The 21,711-nt window shown below is 37.7% G+C and overlaps 1 protein-coding gene and 2 non-coding genes across 3 annotated transcripts; 1 reads left to right on the top strand and 2 right to left on the bottom strand.

Annotated features, from left to right (window-relative positions):
• The first annotated feature begins 7,852 nt into the window (after positions 1 to 7,852).
• LOC149842687 (RHOMBOID-like protein 2) lies at positions 7,853 to 13,852 on the top strand. The gene is made up of 5 exons (XM_089999361.1): positions 7,853 to 8,430; positions 11,052 to 11,215; positions 11,864 to 12,027; positions 12,122 to 12,378; positions 13,519 to 13,852. The coding sequence occupies exons 1-5, from the start codon at positions 8,144 to 8,146 to the stop codon at positions 13,628 to 13,630; spliced, it is 984 nt and encodes a 327-aa protein (XP_089855487.1). The 5' UTR covers positions 7,853 to 8,143; the 3' UTR covers positions 13,631 to 13,852.
• Positions 13,853 to 21,116: 7,264 nt separating this feature from the next.
• On the bottom strand, positions 21,117 to 21,190 carry TRNAV-AAC (transfer RNA valine (anticodon AAC)). The gene has a single exon. It is a non-coding gene; the product is annotated as a tRNA-Val (tRNA).
• Positions 21,191 to 21,253: 63 nt separating this feature from the next.
• On the bottom strand, positions 21,254 to 21,326 carry TRNAR-UCU (transfer RNA arginine (anticodon UCU)). Its single transcript has one exon. It is a non-coding gene; the product is annotated as a tRNA-Arg (tRNA).
• Between the last annotated feature and the right edge of the window lie 385 nt (positions 21,327 to 21,711).

The raw sequence follows: 21,711 nt of genomic DNA, 5'->3' as shown, positions 1-21,711 counted from the left end.
CTTAATCCACTAATAAATGAGCCAAGCTCGAACATGCCCTGTTGGGTTGGTTGGGCTGGTTTACCAGCCCTATTGATAGGTGTAGGAGCAGCTAGTAAACGTCACCTTGTGTTGGGATGTTGCAAGTTTAAATCCCAACAGGAGCGTAGCTAGGATTCATGTGAGGGGGGGGGGGGGGGGGGCAAACAGGGGTGTAGCAAAAAATTTTTTATTTGTGCGATAGTCGGGGGTTCGGGGCCAGCGCCCCCGAATTTTTTTTGGAGATAAAATAAAAAATGGCTACAATTATTAATAAAAATCTATTTCATATGGACAAATCAAACTATTTGCTACAGTCAGGGCTGGGCTAGGACTGGGCTACCCCCCCCCCCCTAGCTACGCCCTTGAATCCCAATGATATAGTTGTATAACTGGTAGGGGTCTGCCTAACCACAATTTGCCTATATAAAAAAACATACAAGATGATAGGGTATCTGAGGAGCATGGATCATATTTTTGTGGACTTTGTGTTACAGTTGATTGGACGAGAACTTATTGGGGCATCTAAGTCATTACAAAAAAGGTAATTTGCCAAAATAACAGGTACATACAAGGCCAAGTGAGAGGTAGTTGATAGATCTGCGCTCCAGTTACTTGAGTTTGGAGTTCTATCAATATTAGAAAGTTGTCTATTACAACTTTACCTCAATATTCACTGCTTTCATAGAGTTTCCAACTCTCTCTTTAGCAAGCATTTTATATTGAATATTTTGGGTCTAGGTCTAACCCATCAGGTGACTCAGTTTGACACTATTAGTGGGCTGGTTAGTGGGGAGTTAAGATGAGTTAGTGAGTAGAGGTTACGTGAATGTAGAGAGACCACATTCACGTAACCACCCTTATCTTCCATTATAAAAGAAGAGGGGTGGGGATGTACGTATGATGAGAGCAATCAACCCCTAACCCCATACAATGCGCACATTTTGGTATTTACTGGGTTCATAGTCCTGCTCACCGTCGACCTGAGGCCTGAACTCATCGTGGGCATCGACTGGCTGAGAAGAACGTTGAACACTCGTACATCATTCCATTGGCATCTACAGGTATACATTTACAATTCGGTTCTGTTTATGCGAATACGCCAACATTGGGTTTGCTTTTGTTATTTTTCATGCTTTATATGTATTCATTGTTAAGAAAGTATGACTTATGTATATTAATTTATGTGTTTTATGTTGATTAAGTTATGCATGATGGTTTTAAGCATAAATTATGACTAAATTCATGACATTTTATCATCAAAATTAGTTTATGCATATAAGTAGAAGCATGAAATTGTATTTTGATGATATAAAATATATTTTGCCATGAATATACATGTATTAAGCATGCTCCATAATATGATTATATTTTTGGTAAAAGATTTTGATTGACCGATTTATGCAATCACCAAAGTGATCTGGGTTGTATTGATTAAAAATTCTTTGGACCGTATTAAGATTCATTATTATGATTATGTGCGACTTTATGAAACAACGATTCTACTCAAAGGTAGGTTATTGTATTCTAATCTCACACATGGTGTTATAGTAGATGTGTATTTCAGCCCATGAAGCATGTTCATACTCAAAGGTACAATGCTGAATTGCCTTTGGTTACATGATCTGCTAGTTTCACTAACTGAAGTCAATTCTTTGTGAATTGAAAAGATATAGCAACTATGAATATTATCGTTTACACCAAAGTGGAATAATAATGACTCAACTATGCTTGTCTCAGAAAAAGTGAATAATAAAGGGTCTCACTTTATACCTTATTATCACAAGTCTAATCTGAGCAATAATAAGTCTTATCTTTCGTTTTTTATTGTATCAGGTTCTTTTTTTATCGTCGGTTCTAGTAACATTCCCTTTTTAGACGGATCTAATTTTTCAGACTAGAAAGAAATAATGTTGTTCACTCTAGGTTATATGGACCTTGACTTGGCCCTTAGAATTGAGAAACCTCCCGCTCTTATAGAGCAATGCACAACCAAACATAAGGTTGCCTCTTAAAAGTGAGAGCGCTCGAACAAACTTAGCATATTGATTTTGTAATCTCGAGTAACTAAAAATATCGAGGCGGCATTCTTCACTGCAGGACAGTGAAGGAATTTCTGGGAGCTACTAAGGCTCAATTTTTCAGTTCTAATAAGGCAAGAGCTAATATGCTCATGTCCAAATTAGTATCTATGAAATATATCAATGACAGTCATATCTGACAGCATATTATAAAAATAAAGAACATTGCATCTCAGCTGAATGACATAAAGTTTACCATTTCTGATTTTTTCTTGGTTCATCTGATTTTGACCTTGTTGCCTACTAAATATAGACCTTTCAAAATCTTCTACAACACACATAACGATGAGTGGTCTTTTAACGACCTTTTGTCTAAGTGTGTTGAAGAAGAAGAGAGATTGAAAGGTGAGAGGGTGTCAAGTGCACATATAGCCTCTTATAAGGAAAAACAGAGGTCGGGGCCAAAGAAAAACTTCTTCAAAAGAAAGAACAAGAAGGCCTTTGAAAAAAGTTCTAACTCTCAGGCGAAAGTCAAATCCCACGCAGGAGACTTTTCTATAAAGTGTTTCTTCTGCAAGAAGGTGGACTGCTTGAAGCATAAGAAATGACTTGAAAATAAAGGTAATAAGTTATTTATTTTTCATGACTGCAATTTGATTCATGTTTCATTGCATAGTTGGTGGATTGATTCTGGTGCCATGGTGCATATTGCCAACTCCTTGCAGATATTTCTGAATAAAAGAGAACCAATAGGGAATGAAAGAAGCATCTTCTCAGAAAATAAGATGTATTCGCATGTCAAGAACGTTGGGACCTGCAGAGTTGTGTTAGAATCAAGATTTATTTTAGATTTGGTTGATACATTTTATGTTCCATCTTATAGTCGGAACCCGATTTCAATTTTGAAACTTGATAAGTTTGGTTTTAGTTTTAAATTTAGAAACTCTAAGCTTGTGATTATTAAAAATTTTATTAATGTAGGTTCTGCATATGTGTGTGATGGTTTGTATCGGTTAAAAACCGAATTCCAAATTTAGGATTCTCATTATGTTGAGAACACATTAATTGATAATAGACATGGTCTAAAGAAAAATCAATCCTACTTTGGCATTGAAGGTTATGACATATCTCGAAAGAACGAGTCCAAAGATTTGTGAAAAAAAGAATCCTTGGATCCCTTGATTTCATAGATATAGAGCCATGTGTTGACTGTATAAAGGCTAAGTAATCTAACACATATAAGAAAGATGACAAACACAACACTGAAAAGTTGGAGATAGTGCATATGGATGTTTGCGTCCCTTTTTCATCGTGTTATACGAGTGAAAAGTATTTTGTCATATTTATAGACGATTACTCATGGTATATGTATCTTTACTAATTATTTAAAAAATCAGAAGTCTTTCAGGTTTTTAAAGACTTCAAGAAAGAAGTAGAGAAACAAACCGGTGAAGTTATTCAGGTTGTCAGGTCTGATAAAGGTGACAAATATTATGACCGTTTCACTGAGATCAGACAAAAGGATGGACCATTAACGCAGTTTCTAAAAGAGAAAGACATTGTACCTCAGTACACTATGCCTGATAGTACTTACCAGAATGGTATAACTAACAAAAGAAACCGTACGCTTAAAGAAATAGTTTGAGCAATGTTGAATCACTCAAACCATCCCTTAACCTTATGGACTGAAGATCTTCGGACAATAATACATATTTTGTATAAGGTTCCTACGAAGGCTGTTTATAAGACTCCTTACGAGTTATAAACAGATAGAAAACCTTCTTTGTGATATATGTGCATATGGGGATGTTCAACTAAAGCTAAATTGTATAACCCATATATAAAAGCCTTTGATCCTAGAACGACTAGTGAATTTTTCATTGGTTATTTAAAAAGATCAAAGGGCTTTATGTTTTATTGCTCATCTCATATACCATAGATAGTGAAAACAGATAAAAGCGAGATTTCTTGAGAATGTGATAGATGTATCTCGAAATATTGATTTTGAGAAAATACAAGATTCATGTTTCATACCTGCTAAGGATAAAGACCTAGTTTTTCTTGTTATTGTCCATTTGGATAATGTCAAGAAAAGTCCGGTCAATAAACATCAATCTTGAATAAAATCAGTTGTTGATGAGGATATACAACAACACCAAGATACAAAAGTTTATTTTGAAGCACCTGTAGCACCTGTAGCACCTGTATAGAGGTCTATGAGGACCAGAAAATCTACTATCCATCCGGACTATGTGGTGTATTTACAAGAGTCTAATAATTTCATAGATACTAAGGATGATTCATTTACCTTTGTAAATCCTATTGAAAGTGAAAGATCAACACATTTGATCAATGTTATGAAAGAAAAGTTTGACTCTATGACAAAGAACCAAGTGTAGTATCTTGTACTTCGACTTGATGGATTTAGATCTATTGGTTGTAAGTGAGTCTATAAGAGCAAAACAAACTCTAAAGGTCAAGTGGAGAGGTACAAGGCTAGGCTTGTTGCAAAAGGTTTCATATAGATAGAGGGCATTGATTATAATAAGACTTTTTCTCATATCTCAACTAAGGAATCATTGAGGATAATCATGGCGAGAGTAGCTCATTTTGATTTAAAGCTGCATCAAATGGATGTAAAAACTGCCTTCATGAATGGAGATCTGGAAGAGAAGGTATACATGCAACAACCTCCTTGTTTCAGTATAGATGACTTGAATCATTTAGTTTATAAATTGAAGAAGTCAATTTATGGACTTAAACAGGCCTTCCGCCAGTGGTATAAAAAGTTCAGTCAAGTAATTATAAACTTTGGATTCATTAAAAACATTGTTGATCAATGCATTTACATAAAGACTAGTGAGAGTAAGTTCATAATTTTGGTTTTATATATTGACGATACTATTTTTGCAACTAATGATTTGAGTCTATTACATGAGACAAAAGATTTTCTTTCCTCTCATTTTGATATAAAGAACATGGGTGAGGCCACATATGTTATTGGAATCGAGATCCGTCGTGACAAAACTAAGGGTGTCCTTAGCCTCTCTGCGAAATCGTATATCATTAAGGTTCTTAAAAAGATATGAGATGGAGAATTGTTCTTCTGGTTCGGCACCCATAGTGAAAGGAGATAAATTGAGCTTAAAGGACTATTCTCAGAATGATAATGAAAAGGCTCAGATGACAACTGTCCCATATGCTTTAGCGGTTGAGAGTTTGCAGTATGCGCAGACCTACACATGACCTGATATAGCATTTATTGTGAGAATGCTTAGAAGATATCAGTCAAATCTAGGCATTGCACACTGAAAGACAACAAAGAAGGTCATGTGCTATTTACAAGGAACAAATGACTACATGTTAAACTACCGAAAAGCTGACCAGCTAGAGGTCATTGGATACTCTAATACGAATTTAGAAAGATGTCTTGACATTAGAAAATCCACTACTGGATACATCTTGCTATTAGCAAGTGGAGTCGTCTCATGGAGAAGTAGAAACCAGTCTACAACTGCTGCTCATACTATGGAGGCAAAATTTATTGCTCTATATGAGACTTAATCTGTCTCAGGTCATTTGGATAAGAAACTTTATTTTAGGTCTTAATATAGTGAACTCTATTGAGAGACCACTAAAGATCTTTTGTGATAATTAAGCAATCATATCTTTCTCAAATAACAATAAGAGCTCAACCTCGTGTAAATACATGGAGTTAAAATATGTATTGATATAATTGGGATGAAGGAAATGATTGTGGATCCCCTTACTAGAGGGATAGCACTGAGATTGTATTCCCAACATGTAAAGGGGATGTGTCTTTTTTATTCCTTCTGATGTATGACAATACATTATATGTGATAATATTTGTAAAAATGAATTGATTATCTATGACTTTGTGTATTGTTGATTTTGCATAAAAGATCTCTCATTTGGTTAGAGAGAATAACAAAATAACAATATTAAAGGACCAATAAAATATATTAGAGACCAACCTATCCATAAAGATAATCTTAACATGCTAAAGTATTGATAATGAATTGTATTGTAGTACATGAAAATATGATATTTTATAAAGAGGTGTTCATCTCCATGACTCATATGATTTATTCTTGTGATACAGAATAACATGCGAACCCATTAAATCAAGATAATGATATAAACTTCAATTTAGTGCACTTTTAATGTCAATGGGTCAAGTAGGAGAATGTTGAACATTTTTTGTCTGAGTCCAACCCATCAAGTGACCCAGTTTAACACTATTAGTGGGCTGGTTAGTGGGCAGTTAAGAGGAGTTAGTGGGTGAAGGTTACGTGAATGTGGTCTCTTCACATTCACGTAACCACCCCTATCTTTCATTATAAAAGGAGAGGGGGGTGTGGTTGTATATATGATAAGAGCGATAAGCCCCTAACCCCATACAATGCCCACATTCTGGTATTTACTGGGTTCAGGGTTCTGCTCACCGTTGACCTGAGGCCTGGGCTCATCGTGGGCGTCGATTGGTTGAGGAGAACGTCAAACACCCATATATCATTTCAATGGTGTCTACATGTACACATTTACAATTCGGTTTTGTTTATGCGAATACACTAACATTTTAATCCTTCTCTTACCGTTTGAAAATCATATTTTCAAGTATTTTTACCGAATATGTACTGTTAGATGTATTTATCATTGTTTACTCTATAAAAAGCATATATTTGATTAAGATTTTTATGCACAAATATGTATTTTAAAGAAGTAAAACATCAATAATTGATATTATACTAAGATTTAATGATAAAATATTTACATTTTTAGATCAAATCAACTTCAAAGAAAGCTTGTTTCTTAATAAATATTAGTTCAAATAAAAAAAATACTTGAAAATACATTTTTTAAATAGTCTTAACGAAACACAAGGGAAAACAAAAGGTAGAACCATTCCTTCTCAAAGGCAACTAAAATTGCACAAAGCTGCTATTTGGTCAAGGAGTTAGTCTCACCAACTCAAGACAAATTATATAAAAGTTATTGACATTGAGTTGAAACAGACCAACAATTGAACCCTAACTTGCTCATGTACACTAAAGGTTACCAACTACCAAACACTTGAAAAGCTACCTAATCCTCAATCCAATGACTCAAAAAACAAAACCATCACACATCACTTAGGGATGACAGTGGACCAGGGCGGAGGCCGGGGACAAGGTCTTCACCCCTACCCCATATCAAAATTCTTTCATCCACCCCTGCCTCGTCTCAAAATTCTGCCATCCATCCCCGCCTTCATCCCTATACATGTTTTGATTTTAACATCCATCCTTGGTTCAAATGGGACGAGGCAGGGCAGGGTGAGGCCTTGTTTCTCCCCGATCCACTGTCATCCTTAAAGGTAATTTAGATATTTTACTAACTAGGATCGGGGCAGGGCAGGAGAAAGCGTAAGTCCATCCCCGCCTCCATCTCAGAACAGGTTTTGATTTTAACCTTCCCACATCCATTTCGGTTTCATGTCCTTCGTCACCGATTCACACGGGACGGGCCCCGTTTTTCCCTGATCCACTGCCATCCCTACCACCACTCAACCCCCGATGCCATCATTTCCCAACAAATCAAGGTATAGGGCGTTCCCAGTCATTACACAGTAAAAAATCAAACACCCATTTTTTTCAAGCAACCCATTTTCCCAACCAACACACCAAGCTCAATTTCCCACTGGGGCGATTAAATCGCCATCTCCGGAAAAAAAAAATCGCCGACCTCGTCGTGACCACCTCCTCGGAAAGGCTGTCACGCCCAAAAATAAATACTCCCTTCTAAGCTAAGAATTTAGAGAGGCGATAAATCCGCTACCTTAACAAACGGCGGTCTCTCTGTCTAGAATTCCGGAGAGAGAGAGGTGATATTAACACGCCGACTTCTTTTCCCTTCTAGAGAGGGAGAGAGATTTAGAATTAGAGAGATTTTACAAAGTGCGATAGATCTGCAGCACTTAACAGCCGGTGTCTCTAGAATTTCAGAGAGAGAGAGAGAGAGAGAGTACACCAACTTCTTCTTTTCCCTGAGAGAGAGGGTGATAATACACCAACTTTTTTCTCTTTTATAGAGAGAGAGACTCCATGAACGACATCGAGAATAGGGATGGGAGGCACGACCGCCACCACCCGGCGGCGAAGGACGGTAGGAACGGCTACGCGGCTGAGTCCGAGTCCGAGAGGGAATGGACGTCGTGGCTCGTCCCCATGTTCGTGGTGGCCAATGTCGCCATATTCATAGTCCTCATGTTCACCAACAACTGCCCCAAGAAGTCCCACCCTCGCACTGAGAGCTGCGTCGCCACCTTCCTCGGCCGATTCTCCTTCGAGCCCCTACGAGATAACCCCCTCTTCGGTCCCTCCTCTCTCACGTAAGCTCGATTTTCTCCCTCCCCTTCTTTTTACCGCCTCTTGGTTGTCAGAATTTCATCAGAAATTGGTAACAGGTAGAAATTCGAGTTAATTGAATTGGGTTTTTGTTTTTTTTTCTTTTGTTCTGTTCAATTTTCTGTAGATTGAGAGGCTTTTACCACACCTTTAGCTGCCTTTTCTTGTGCTTTTTTTGTGACGAACCACCTCAGATTGGTGCTTCATAGTTGGATCAAGTCTTTGGGAGAGTATACGTAGCTTTTCATGGTTGAATTGAAAGTGGGTGGGTCGTGAATTTTGGGATTTTGCGAATGCTGCTGTGGTGGGCTTTAATGAATTTGGCTGCTATTCAGTTTTCTGTTTCATCTGTTGAAAGATATAGGCTCCAAGTTGCTAGTTTTCGAGTTCAAGATGGAGTTTTGGAGACGGGTTGGAACACTATTTTGTTCAAGAATGAGTATCCGTATCTGCGTGAATTCTTCATCTGCTATCCCATTGGGTGTATGGAAGGACACTTTCAAGCACCGGCTTAAATTTCGTATGCAGGAAGATGAAAACAAGCTAGAACCAGTGTATGTTCTCTGGCTTTATGGCTTCAACTGTCAATGTCAAAGAGGCATTTAGCTTGACGTTGATGAGTGGATTACCGTTCCATGGAGACTGTAACCATTGAGCAAGCTGAGGGCCATCAATATCATCTTTTAGTTTTTTCATTTGTTGTGTTAAGGGTCCTGTTGATTAATGCTGGCAAGACGCTGTGGAGAAGCCCTGTATCTTTTTTCTTTTTCTTTTTGCCCGGAACCTTTCACCTTGTTAAGTATCTCTTCTAGCATTGTTTTAACAAACAATTTTCTTTGTGCTGAAGAAAAGAAAAAGTTAAAATTTGAGAAAGAAAAAAGAAAAATTTAAAAAGATTGAATTAAATCAGATTCACAGATTTGCTCTTTGTTGAGGAATCTCAGAATCTATCACCGAGCTAAGATTGCCAAGAAAAGGGAAAAAAGGTTATGGTGGCATAAATATCCGTCTCTGGAAAAAAAGTTCGCTCAATCACCTCAAGGGAAATTATGGGGTTCTATTACAGGTTTCAGAAGCTTTATGTGAAAATTCTGTGGTATAATGAAAGAAATAAAAAGGGGAAGATGAACAGGAACAAGTGGCCTCGTTGTCGTATATAAAGTTCATCAAATCTTTAATCTTTAGATGCATTCAACAAGAGTGTTGAGAAACTTGCATCTTAACATGGAAATATATATAGACATTATTTACAAAAGAAGACTTCTTTAAGTATGCTCTGTTTTGATTTCATAGGCTGTTTATCAGTCTCTAGAAAGTGTTCTATTTTGACTCTTTGAGTTATAGAGTGAGGTGTATGTTTATTGTGGGAAGTATATATTAGATTAAAGGCAAAAATGAGGTACACAGATCAGGTACGGACATGGCTGATTTTATAATTGGAAGTTTATTTTTTTTACTTCAATTACCTCTGGTATTGTAGGCTATAAAGGATGGCTTTTCATCAGCTTTTCCTGATCCATGTCTGGGATCTGATCTTGTTCTCTACTGTATGTATCAAGTAAGAAAAGAAATGCTAGATGGGATGCAGCATGCTATGTCCAGAGCTGTGTGTGTGTTGTGCATGTGTGCCTATGTGTGTGACTGTTCTCTTTGATACATGTGAGATCTGTGTTCATTTTGAATAAGATTCTTATGCTGTAATTTTGTGAGGAACTGGCTATAATAGTTTTATGATACTGCAGTTATATCCTTGCAGATGCCCCTTATGTAGGTAACCTGATGGGGTTATTCTGTGTGTTATTTGAGTATCAAAATTTCAAGAAGCCACTATGTGACGTGTATTGATACTCACTTTGTGCCAGAACAGTCTTAGGAAAATATATCTTCCCACTAATTTCGTGAGCAATGGAACTGTTTTTGACTCATGGCATCCAATTTCGAGCCACCCCCCTCTCTCTCTCTCTCACACACACACCCCTCTCTCTCTCTCACACACACACCCCGAGAAAATAGCATCCTTAGTTAAATGTATTAGCTCCCTTCCCTAATCAAGTTACTGTGTTTTAGTAATTCGCAAAATAAAAATTCTAGATTTGATGCACTGGGGTTTCAGTGTCATATATCAAACACACACTGGGACCAATTCCTATGGGTGATTCCGAAGATGCTGGTCCATAAACAATAGACAAATGCATTCAGTCTGTAGCAATTTGTCAAATCACATGTATCTACAGTTACACAAGAAACACCGATTATTTTCCCAGGTCTCCGTCATCCTGGATCTACATTTCACAATGACTACATCATTGAACTCTACTGGTCAACCTGAGAACAGTGATTGATTAAAATTGGCATCTAAGCACAAAATTTAGGGTGCATTATTAGTTCAATATTGAATGAAATGCATTATAGACTAGTGTGCTATGTTCCATCTACTTCTATCCTTGTTCATAAAAAATCTGTTTCCGTCCTTGTTTGCTGATTGTGTAAAAGCTGGCTTATTTTTTCCTGTAATCAAATAGAGCTGAGGCATGATCATAATTTTATATAAATGAACTTTCTATTTGTGATTTTGATGTTTCTTTTGGGCTTGGAATGTTTTCAGGTTGTTGAAACTAGGGGCTCTTGAGTGGAATAGAGTGGTGCATCAGCATCAAGGATGGAGGCTTGTCAGTTGTATCTGGTTGCATGCTGGTGTTATCCATCTACTTGCAAATATGCTGAGCCTGCTTTTCATTGGTATCCGCCTAGAGCAGCAATTTGGATTCAGTAAGTTCACTTACTCAAGCTCAGATAATTTTATATAGGCGTGCAGTTCAAGAGTTCATAGAATAACATACATGGATTTGGAATTCTTATTTAATGAGCTTGAAACCACATCTCTTGCTTGATATACTTCCAGAAGGTGTGTTGAATTATGGAATTGTGAATGAGACTCCCAAGCCTGGACAAGGCTAGACACACACACACAGACACCTGCACACACTCACAAATGAGAATGTGGGAGACCTCCTGCATTGAAACTTGCAAGAATTTTGTAGTGAGAAAGGAGCCTCTGTTGGAGGGTTGGCAGGTGAATAGTTTATTTTGCTTTTAGGAGACAAAAACTTTAAAAGCGTGAAGGCAAACAATTCTTTAAAATGTAACTTTTAAGTGTTTGGGAGAGCAACTTTATGTGATTGCTGGGCTTGTAGGATTGCACTATCTCTAGCTGAGCGGGCACAGATTTGAATTTCACCAGGGGCTAGCCCCTATGCCCAGATTGTCTATCTTAAGGAAAGGGGAAAAATAGTAACTGTGACAGCAAGCTGATATGAGAAAAGGCATATGCACTGTGCTTCATGGGTAAACTGCAGTTTCTTTTATTCCCCTTTTCAAGATATGATCCCAACAATTTTCTTTTTCCATTTGTGACAGTAAGGATTGGGATCATCTACCTGTTATCTGGGTTTGGAGGTAGCATCCTCTCTCTCCTCTTCCTTCAAAATAATATTTCTGTGGGTGCTTCGGGTGCACTATTTGGACTTCTTGGAGGGATGCTTTCTGAGCTAATTACAAACTGGACAATCTATTCCAACAAGGTGAGTTAGTTACTATGCCTTTTAACAAGTCTTCTGTTTATTTTTTGCTAAGCCATGTTTTCTAATGAAGTAATTGGTTTTCTTCCTGTGACAGATTGCAGCTCTATTTACGTTAGTGCTGATAATCGTTATCAACTTGGCCATTGGAATACTACCACATGTTGATAATTTTGCTCATATTGGAGGATTTTTAACTGGCTTTTTTCTAGGCTTCATTTTGCTGATCCGACCTCAATTTAGTTGGTTGGAACAGCATCAGCGTCCACCACCAAACAGTGTCCATGTCAAGTCTAAATATATGGTCTATCAGTACATATTATGGGTGGTTTCACTGATTCTGGTGATAGTCGGGTAAGCGCCACACATCTCTTGTTTCATGCAAATGCTTTCAGTCTTCCACTGATAACTTTCTAATTCCTAAATCACATTTTGGATGTCTGCAACTTATGTACCGGTTAGTTATCCTATACTGCAATCTTGCATAAAAGCCTTGTCTGAATACTTTCATCCATGAGTTTATGTTACTTCAGTTCACTGGTCATATTCAGTATGTGAACATTTTACGAGCATAGGCCCTCTTTGAGCATCAGAGCATCAGTACTCGTTCTTCACACTCCACACCATACATTATGGCAGAAACTAGTCAAATACTACCATAAACAGTTCAGACATCTCAACTTCGAACAGTCTATTACAGCCATAGGATGGTTGTGCGCCCTTAAAAAATAAATGCTGTTGATATGGCTGCAGAAGAGCTCACTTGACTCGGCCTGTTTGAGCTCAGCTTGGCTTGGCTTGGCTCGGCTCGGCTCAGGCTGAATAAAGATATAAATTTGTTATTATTAGATGTAAAGGCCAAATGTACAAGCGACGGTAACTGAACCTGCCACTTCAAGCATGAAAGACCAATGTCCTAACCGATAGGGTACACCTTTTTTTTTGGTCATGTTATGCATTCTAAGACATATAACCAATGATTAACATATTGTATTTAAAAAAAGAGCTTAAATGAGCCCAGGCACAGTGCTTGAGGTGGCAGGTTAACAAACAAGCCTATATGTAAACAAGCAAGCCTGTGCCAAGCACCCCTACCTATTGAACACAATTTTGTAGCTTATATGTTAACGAAATTTTGAAGACAACCACAAGGGATCCACTCATCTGATAGGGGCAACTTGTGAAAGTCACTAAGCTGACGGAACATCACTAGTTCGTAGCCCACGGGGGTGAGCGGGTGTCTGTCGCTGCAAGGTTGAAGCTGGGCATACCCTCCAGTTGGCAAGGGGGACCTCAAGGGTTTTACCGACCAAAGGCTTGCCAATGTGCGGTCTGTGATGGGGACTTCCCTTCCTAACAACATGTGCTTGCTCTTTTTGCAATATTTTGTTGCCTTTTGGACTTGGTGGTGCTTCTGTTTAACTTCTCAACTTCCGATTTTTGAGGCAATGATCAGATCATAGATCAATTTACATATGTTCTGGAAATTTACAGCTTTGCGATTGGCCTGGTGATGCTATTTCGGGGCAAGAACGGAAATGACAACTGCCACTGGTGCCGTTATCTAAGTTGTGTTCGAACATCGAGATGGAATTGCGGGAATTGAAGATACTTGGTGATATGTGAAGTTGGAGAAAATTTCAGTGAAAACATTTTTTTCTAGATGGTCTATGATACAATAAAATTATGTGCCTGTTTTATTTCTATCTGTTTATGATTAATTTTTCTTTTGTATAGGTCTCTGGTCGCGTGTTATGTCATAGCTTGCCTAGAGGCTCTTGTCTGTAATATTTCTTTATTATTTGTACATCTTTCAACTCTCTCTCTCTCATCCACCCTCATCTCGATGATGGTGAAAAAATCTACTCCTGTGAACGGAAATCAGCAAGTAGGAAGGTAATGAAACCATGAAATAAATTAATGCAAAAATTTCAGAAAATAACAAGAGCTCATCCATCAATTACTTTCTAAGAATCCCCATAAAAAGTATTTATATAAAAAAAGAAAAACCCAAATTTTAAATTGGATAGGTGATCGATCCATTACATTAAAAAAAATTCAATTCTAAATAAAATTCCAAATAGAAAAAACTGAAGCTAAAGACTAGGCCCAAATGGATCTCTTGGACTCTGGTTGCCTTGTTCCACTCCTGCATGTCTCTCTCTCTCTGTCTCTCTTTGGTACACTAGCAAACACTCATCTGCTTGAAGGTAAGTTTCTGGTGTAGATGTGCATACAGTATCAATGAGTTGAAATGAGCAGCGTCTTTGTCATCTAGTTATACCAGTTTTACTGTCTTGGAGGCAATTGTTAAGAATGCTAACTTAAAGAGGCTTTATTTGTTTTTTATTAATTAATGCCATAAGTACAATTTTTGCCTAAAGCTTTTTTTAGATTCTCAAATACATATCTGAAAAATAATGGACACTTTTCCTCTAAATTCTAAGAGGTACGTCCTTATAGAGTAGTTGGTGCAAGTTACCATCTTAGATGTGAAAAAGAAAAAGAAAAGCTTCAGTGAACTTTTTAACATTGGTCACTAAGACTGTACCCACATGCCTTTTGTTCTATTCTCTTTGGGATTATATCCCTGACTGGTTAGGTGCAGTGACCAAAGTTAAAACCGCAAAATATCGGCAGCCAAAAACTCGTGAGATATTGATTTTTTTTAAAAAAATCTTGTGTTTTTTTGCAAAATCTTGGCAATAAAAAACAAATAAACAAATATTTTTACAAGGAAATATAAATAAAAAATATTCAAAAAATAAAAACCATAGTTTTTCATGATAAATAGCTGATAAAAACATAAATATCATGTTTAAAACATGGTATTTAATTTTTGACAAAAAATTATGAGAAATTGAAATATTGTGAGAAATTACCAGTTTTACCTTTCAGGTAATTATTGACGATATTTTCACGAGAATTTCATAAATCTTGCAAGATTTGTCACTATGGTTAAGTGAAAAAACTTTGAGTGCATATCAAGTCATAGCTACTTTGATGGTAGGGTCACCTTGATGCCGTTCATCTATGTGATAAACATGACATGCCAAAATACCATGGCTGTAAGACCTGTACTTTTCAAAAAAAAAAATCGGATCTAGGTTGGATCTGACCGGATCCAGGTCCAGCTACCCACTACCCCCCTCTCATCGGTGCCCTATTTAAACCCCCCACAAGGGGTTTATTTTAAAACAAAATGCAGCGACCCCCAACAAGGATCCCCTCTGCGTAAGACACGACCCGGGCCTTTGCCAAAACCTCCTCACACCGGCGCAACCCAATGCCTCCCCCCTCCCTCGCCACTCGCCCCCCCCTTCGCTCTTTCTCGCATCTCTCTCCCTCTCTTTGCTTGACCCGATCCCCCACCGGGAACCCCACTCTCTTTCTTTCTCTTCGAAACCCTCTCTCGGTCCTTTTCCCTGAGCCCCCTCACCTCCCGTCTCCCTCTCGGCTCCCTATCATTCACGCCGGACGCCAGCCTCCACAGGGGAGCTCTCTTGTCCCCCTCATTTTCTTCCTCTTATCGGTGCACGAGTTCCCCCCTGCCCTCTCTCTGATTTTCTGCTCAACAGGTTGCGATGACAGCAACAGTAGAGTTCCTGTCGCATCGGCCTGGGTTTGAGTTGCCCAAGGCAACCGAACCCTGTTTGATTAGTCATGGGAGGGCTCGACCAGTCGAGCCCTCCCATGACTCGAAGAGCCTGGTCCCCTGTGGGCTAGTTCGGGCACGACTGTATCGAACCGACCTACCCTTTTTGGCTGCCAGCTCGATCGAGCTGGGTTGGGCTCGACTCAGTCGAGCCTGCCAGAGCCGGGCCGTGGGATGCAGATTAGGCCCGACCTGGCTGGGTCACCAACCAGACTTGGGTATCCTAAGTCGGGCCACACCCAAGGTCTCAAGTTGGGCCTGGGCTTGGCCTATTTTTGAAGAGAGCGAACCCGACTCGATTTGATATCCGAGCTGGCTCGGTTTGATATCCGAGCTGGCTCAGTCGTCTAGCTCGGTTAGACCCTTAGCTCTTACCGAGCCCAACTCGATTTCGTCGAGCTTGGCTTGGTCGAAGACCCTAGGTTTGGCCCTTGTGGTTGCTGAGACCTGGTCGGCTCAATCATCTGCCCCCCTCCCTTTTGGTTCTGAGTTGACTCGGTTTGACTAAGACAATTTAGTCATGGTTTTTGTTTCATATAAACCTAGTCAAAGCTCGATTTTCTTTAAATCAAGCTTGACTTGGCTCATTTTTATCGAACTCATATCAATTTTTTTTCCACACCGAGTGAAGATAGAGTCCTCATTTCACTCTCGGCATGAGCCCAACTCAATCTGGTGGGCTCAAACTAGGTTCAGGTTCGACTCATGCAACACAAAACATTGCCTATTTTATTTAAGTTATTGCATCATTCTCTTTTGTAGTGCAATAAAATATCTTTTAGCACACTCCATTGACGCAACAGACATGACACATGCACCAAGGCATGAGCCCTTGAAAACCTACACTCGGAATCATCCGTAAGTCTGACAATCTCTGAAATAGGAAAAAGTTGTATACAAGGACAATGCCAAAATAGTTCTAACATATATTTATACGTATATACATATACTTTTAACTCAAGGACATAGTTTTGCGTATTCTTGTCCATTTAAATTTATGTCATTTACGTGCGCTCTTACATCCACAGGATACTGCTTATGCAATTTACTTAGCCGATGTACGGTTTTGTACATCGTACACTACTTACGCAATTTACTTAGCCGATGTACGATTTTGTATATCATGCACTGCTTACACAATTTATTTTGTCGATGTATAGTTGCGTACATCATGCATCGTTTACGTAGTTTATTTAGCTTGATGTGTAGTTTCGCACATCGAGTCTTGCTTTATATTATTTACATTATCGTCGTGCTGAAATGTGCACAAACTTATGTTTTGATATATATATATATATATATAATGTCGTCGTGCTATAAAATGCACATGCTTATACTTTGATATATATGTATTATATATACATATATATAACATTATAAGGTACACAGTTTTGTGTAGTCTTGTCTACCTTGCATTACACTCACTTTTAAAGGCATAGATTTGCGCATGCTCGCCAAGTCTTTAAAGAAAAAAGAAATTTTATGCGACATTCCAATGTTTGTAATATTCATTATTTCGAAAAGCAAAAAATGAATATCTAGCAGTTGCTTATTCGCAACCAAGTCTTACTCTCAACCTTGCGTAGCTCTAAGAAGTATATATGGTCTTTTGTTTTGATATAAAAAAATAACTTAGATATCCCTAGCTTGGAGCACAGGTCGTTGAGATTTTCTAAACAATGTTGGGGTTTCTTTCTAAGAAACGGATACCCCTTTCATCGTAGCGATACTATCAGACATGCGCAACATGTTAATATTACGATGATTGGATGAGAGGTTTATGGTAACCTCGTGTTGTGTAAATGCACAATGATAAAAAAAAAATCACATAAATGGTGATCATTGCCTTTACAGGTAAGATGCTCGATTTGGTTTGAAAGATCAGAGCATGTAGGATGGGTCGTCAGTTAAAATAGAACCTAACGTATCCATTCATCTCTTGATTTCGTCAAGCGAGATGATGAGATGATACAAAAACTTCGATGAACAGATTATTAGCAAATACGCTCTTCGAGTAGCAATTGACTAAGTGTCCCTGGTTATTGGAGTTAGGGACGGGGATACCAAAAATTATCTTAGGTAGTAGTTCTCATACACTTCTGCAGAATTTGGATGCATCCATTACCACGAATGCCTCTGGAGAATTCTCTCTCGATGACTGACCGTCTCCTTTGGATCAGACTCAGCTAGTTGTTCGGGGTATCAAAATACATAGAATAACAAACCCCTGAGCAGTCTCAGTTTTTTCTATATTCTCTCCTATACGTATCCTCAGAACAATTTAATATCGAAACAAGATTATCATGCTCATTTTACTTATTCTGAACTGCATATCACGAAAGCAACAACATATATGTTAGTCTTGTTATAAATTTTGTTATATCTATGCACCTACCAGATTTTTATCAATTTGACCTGTTTCATGAGCACAGGTGATGATTAGGTCAGAACTGCAGACGATGATACGATGACATGATGATATTAAGATGATACTCTTTCCTTAATGTTTCGCTTCTGAGAACATTTTTGTGATTTGGTATAAGAGTTTCTTTAAAATTTTACTTTTCATATAAACTTTAAAAACTCGTTTTGAATCTATTTGGTTTCAATGTATGTATGTAGTTACAAATCCGTTGCTGAAAAAAAAAGGTTTACCTGTAATGCGCCCAAGGTCAGTTGACTTGTTATTTCAAACACTATTTTTCGTTGAACTGTTATTTCAAGCTATGATAAAGGAATGATTACAAAGCTTTTAAAATTTTTCTAAAAATTACCAAGTCCAAGATTTTGTGGTAGTTACAATGGATGAATTACCTGTTTATTTTGCAAACTCTAGATGATGTTCATCTAGTGCATCAACAGCTCTGAAAAAACGTGGAGCCCATCTAGGAGATATTGAGTCCAACCATGGTATTCTGGACACCGCCGTTCATTGCATGGAGGTAGCTCTGACCTGATTTGAACTTACATACTTTTGTGGGTTAGGTTTCGTTTGAAAGCGTATCCTGTCCCCGTCAAACTGCAGATGTGCTGCTCTGCATGTCCATGCATCTTGGTGGCCATGTTTTTTGTACCGAACCCCTAGAATGACGTGGAGAAGGATCGGGGATATTAAAACAAAAATTAGAACGGTTGCACGGGAGAGTTTGTGCTGGATAAAAACACTGTCCTGTATGTCCTGAACACACTGTTCTGTCCAAACTTGGATAGGAAGTCAGACACCCGCTAAGCTTCTACTTGGGGTTTACTATAAAAAAAATGAGGGAGGCATTTAGTGGGCCCTGTTCTTAGGTAGGTTTTCGTAGGAAAAAGAATGAACTTCCTAAATATTCAGCACTTTCATTTTTTTTTTTAATTGGCACTAAGCCGGGGTTAGGCAGACCCCCCCACCAGATTACAATTCAATCACACATCATATGGGTTTGGAAACCATTGGTTTGTCTTTCCAAATTCTATCACATTCAAGAAAGCATAATACATTCATAAATGTTGGTTGGTTTGTTGGTTCTAATTGAGTTTGTTAATCAACATTTAATCGTGTTAATTGATTATTAGATCATGTTGGTGCCTGCATGTTAAATGATAAAGTTTTTTTTTTCTTTCATTGCTAAGTTGACGCTAATATCACTGGTCTAGTGTAATGCTTTTTGTTAGCTTAGGTTTTCAATCTACATTGGTCCTTCAAATCTCATGGGCTTCACCCCTTGCGCAAGCCTAAGCATGGCTACTCCCTCGGTCCAAGGGGTAAGTCCACAGAGTTTTAGGTTACCAGGACAACAACCATAAGCTAGATCTTTGATCCTGGATAGTTTCTTCATATAAATATAAAAAAATCTACATTGGTCCTTAGACCTTCACCACGAGTAATAAATATAAAGTTTTTTGTCAAATAAATAAATTACTTGAAAAAGTGTACAAGCAAAATAGTTTCAATAAACTTCTTTAACAACAATAGGAAAAAAACTTTTTTAACATTTGCCACCGTAGGGTCACCGATGTAGTTTGGACAATTTGTATTTGGATACCTTGTTTCTCGAGTTCCAATCTCATTAAGATTATATCTGTCATGGGCTTAGAAGCGAAGGTTCCCGTGCGGTAGCTTTCGGTAATAACAAACATCGAAAGCAAGCCTTTTAAACATACAAGCAACTCACAATACACGTGCACGAGCAGAAGCAAGAGTACGTGCATGCACAAACACAAAGAAAACAATGATGCATAAAGCTTCTTTTATAACATGTTGTAAGTAAAGTACATAAAGAGGAGAAGATATCCAATACATGGAGTTCTTAAGCTCAAAAGGTCATTTATAGTATGGAGAGTGCCTAAGAGGTATATACATCAGAAACAAAAAGGTAAAAACATGACAGTATGAAACACGCTCCTCCGCTTGAGTTGGTACCATCCTCGACGTCAATTGTACGAGGTTAAACTAACTGATACGAGGTTCTGGACTGATCCATTGTTGGGTCCGCTTCTCCTTTCTCTTCTCTGTGATGGGAAAAAAACGTTTTTTGATTAATGAGAAAGAACTTATTGTTAAGGATCGGGTCAGGCTGTACACTGAACAGCAGGTTCCATTTATTGGTCTCGAAAGTGTGGTCTAATTTGATCTCTCTTCGGTTCGTCCATTGTTTGGACAAGCTTCGGTGGAGAGGGTCTATATACGTTGCGGAGATAGATATATGGGACGCCATTCATCAACACATGATATATATCATTTGAAAAAAAGGTTATAAAGGAGAAACTTTTTAACCTCCACTGACAATGCATCTTCTATTATAATATTTACAGATATATTAATCAACTTGTTCTTATATTTTATCATTAATTTCTTCAAATAACACATTCATGCCTGGATGTTATAGAGCCTTTTTTTTTCCTTTGCTAGGCAAGTTGGAGATGATATAATCATAGTGACAAAAGTAAAAAAAAAAAATGGCAAAATCTCTGCAGCTATAAACTCATAAAAAATATTTTTTTGTAAATCTTGCATTTTTTGGGAAAAATATTGAAGAAATGGAAAATAAATTTTTATAAATAAAAATAAAAGATAAAAAATAAAAACACGTGCTTTTTATGATAAATAACTTATAAAAACATAAATATCGATATTTATGTTTCTGATGAAAAAATTATGAGAAATTGAAAACATCGCTAAAAGTTGCTGTTTTTAACTTTCAGGTAATTTCTCACGATAATTTCATAAATCTCGTGAGATATGTCACTATGGATATAACACTGGTGCAGTATCATGCTTTTTCTTAGGTTTTCTTAGCACGAGCAATGAAATCAATTTTCTTTTTCAAAAGTAATAATTTGGAAAAGGAGTAGGAGCATAATAGTTTTTGTACAATTAGAGATGGATTTATGGTTGCAAATAGGTCGGATTTAAGAACAAGAATTTGCAAAATTTCACGACAGGAAAAAATAATGATGGCGTCGCCCGGACTCGAACCGGAGACCTTCAGTGTGTTAGACTGACGTGATAACCAACTACACCACGACACCATTATTGATGACTTTGCCTAATTGAATTCTAAATAAATATTTCTTAACGGAGATAAAGAAAAACACACCCGGTGGGATTCGAACCCACAATCGCCTGATTAGAAGTCAGACGCCTTATCCATTAGGCCACGGGTGCTTGTTGAACTACTGCACTTTCTCTAATCATAATTAGATGCTTTCTCCACGCTTTGAATTGTAGAAAACAAAAATGGGAAACGAGTTTTTTTCAGGCACATGTGAAATGAAAAATGAGAAATTATTTGGAAACGGAAAACCACTGGGAAACACATGAGAAACATTTTAAAAAAGTAATATAATAAAATAATGAAACAAAAAACAAAAAAATATGTATCCCACAAAAGGGAAACGTATGTGAAACGCGTTTTCCATGATTTTTTTGGTGTTTCCCAAACGTTTGGGTAACACAATGTTTACAGTTTCTGAAATGGTTTTCCTAAAAACGCGTTTCCCCAGTCTCTTGTAGTGTTTCCGGTAACCCTGGTTTGATTTTGTGCTTTTGA

This window comes from Nuphar pumila, chromosome 3, assembly GCF_984573655.1.
Source record: "Nuphar pumila chromosome 3, dmNupPumi1.hap1.1, whole genome shotgun sequence".
Taxonomy (NCBI): domain Eukaryota; kingdom Viridiplantae; phylum Streptophyta; class Magnoliopsida; order Nymphaeales; family Nymphaeaceae; genus Nuphar; species Nuphar pumila.
Note: the sequence above shows the minus strand (reverse complement) of the source record. Positions and strands in the feature narration are given on the sequence as shown.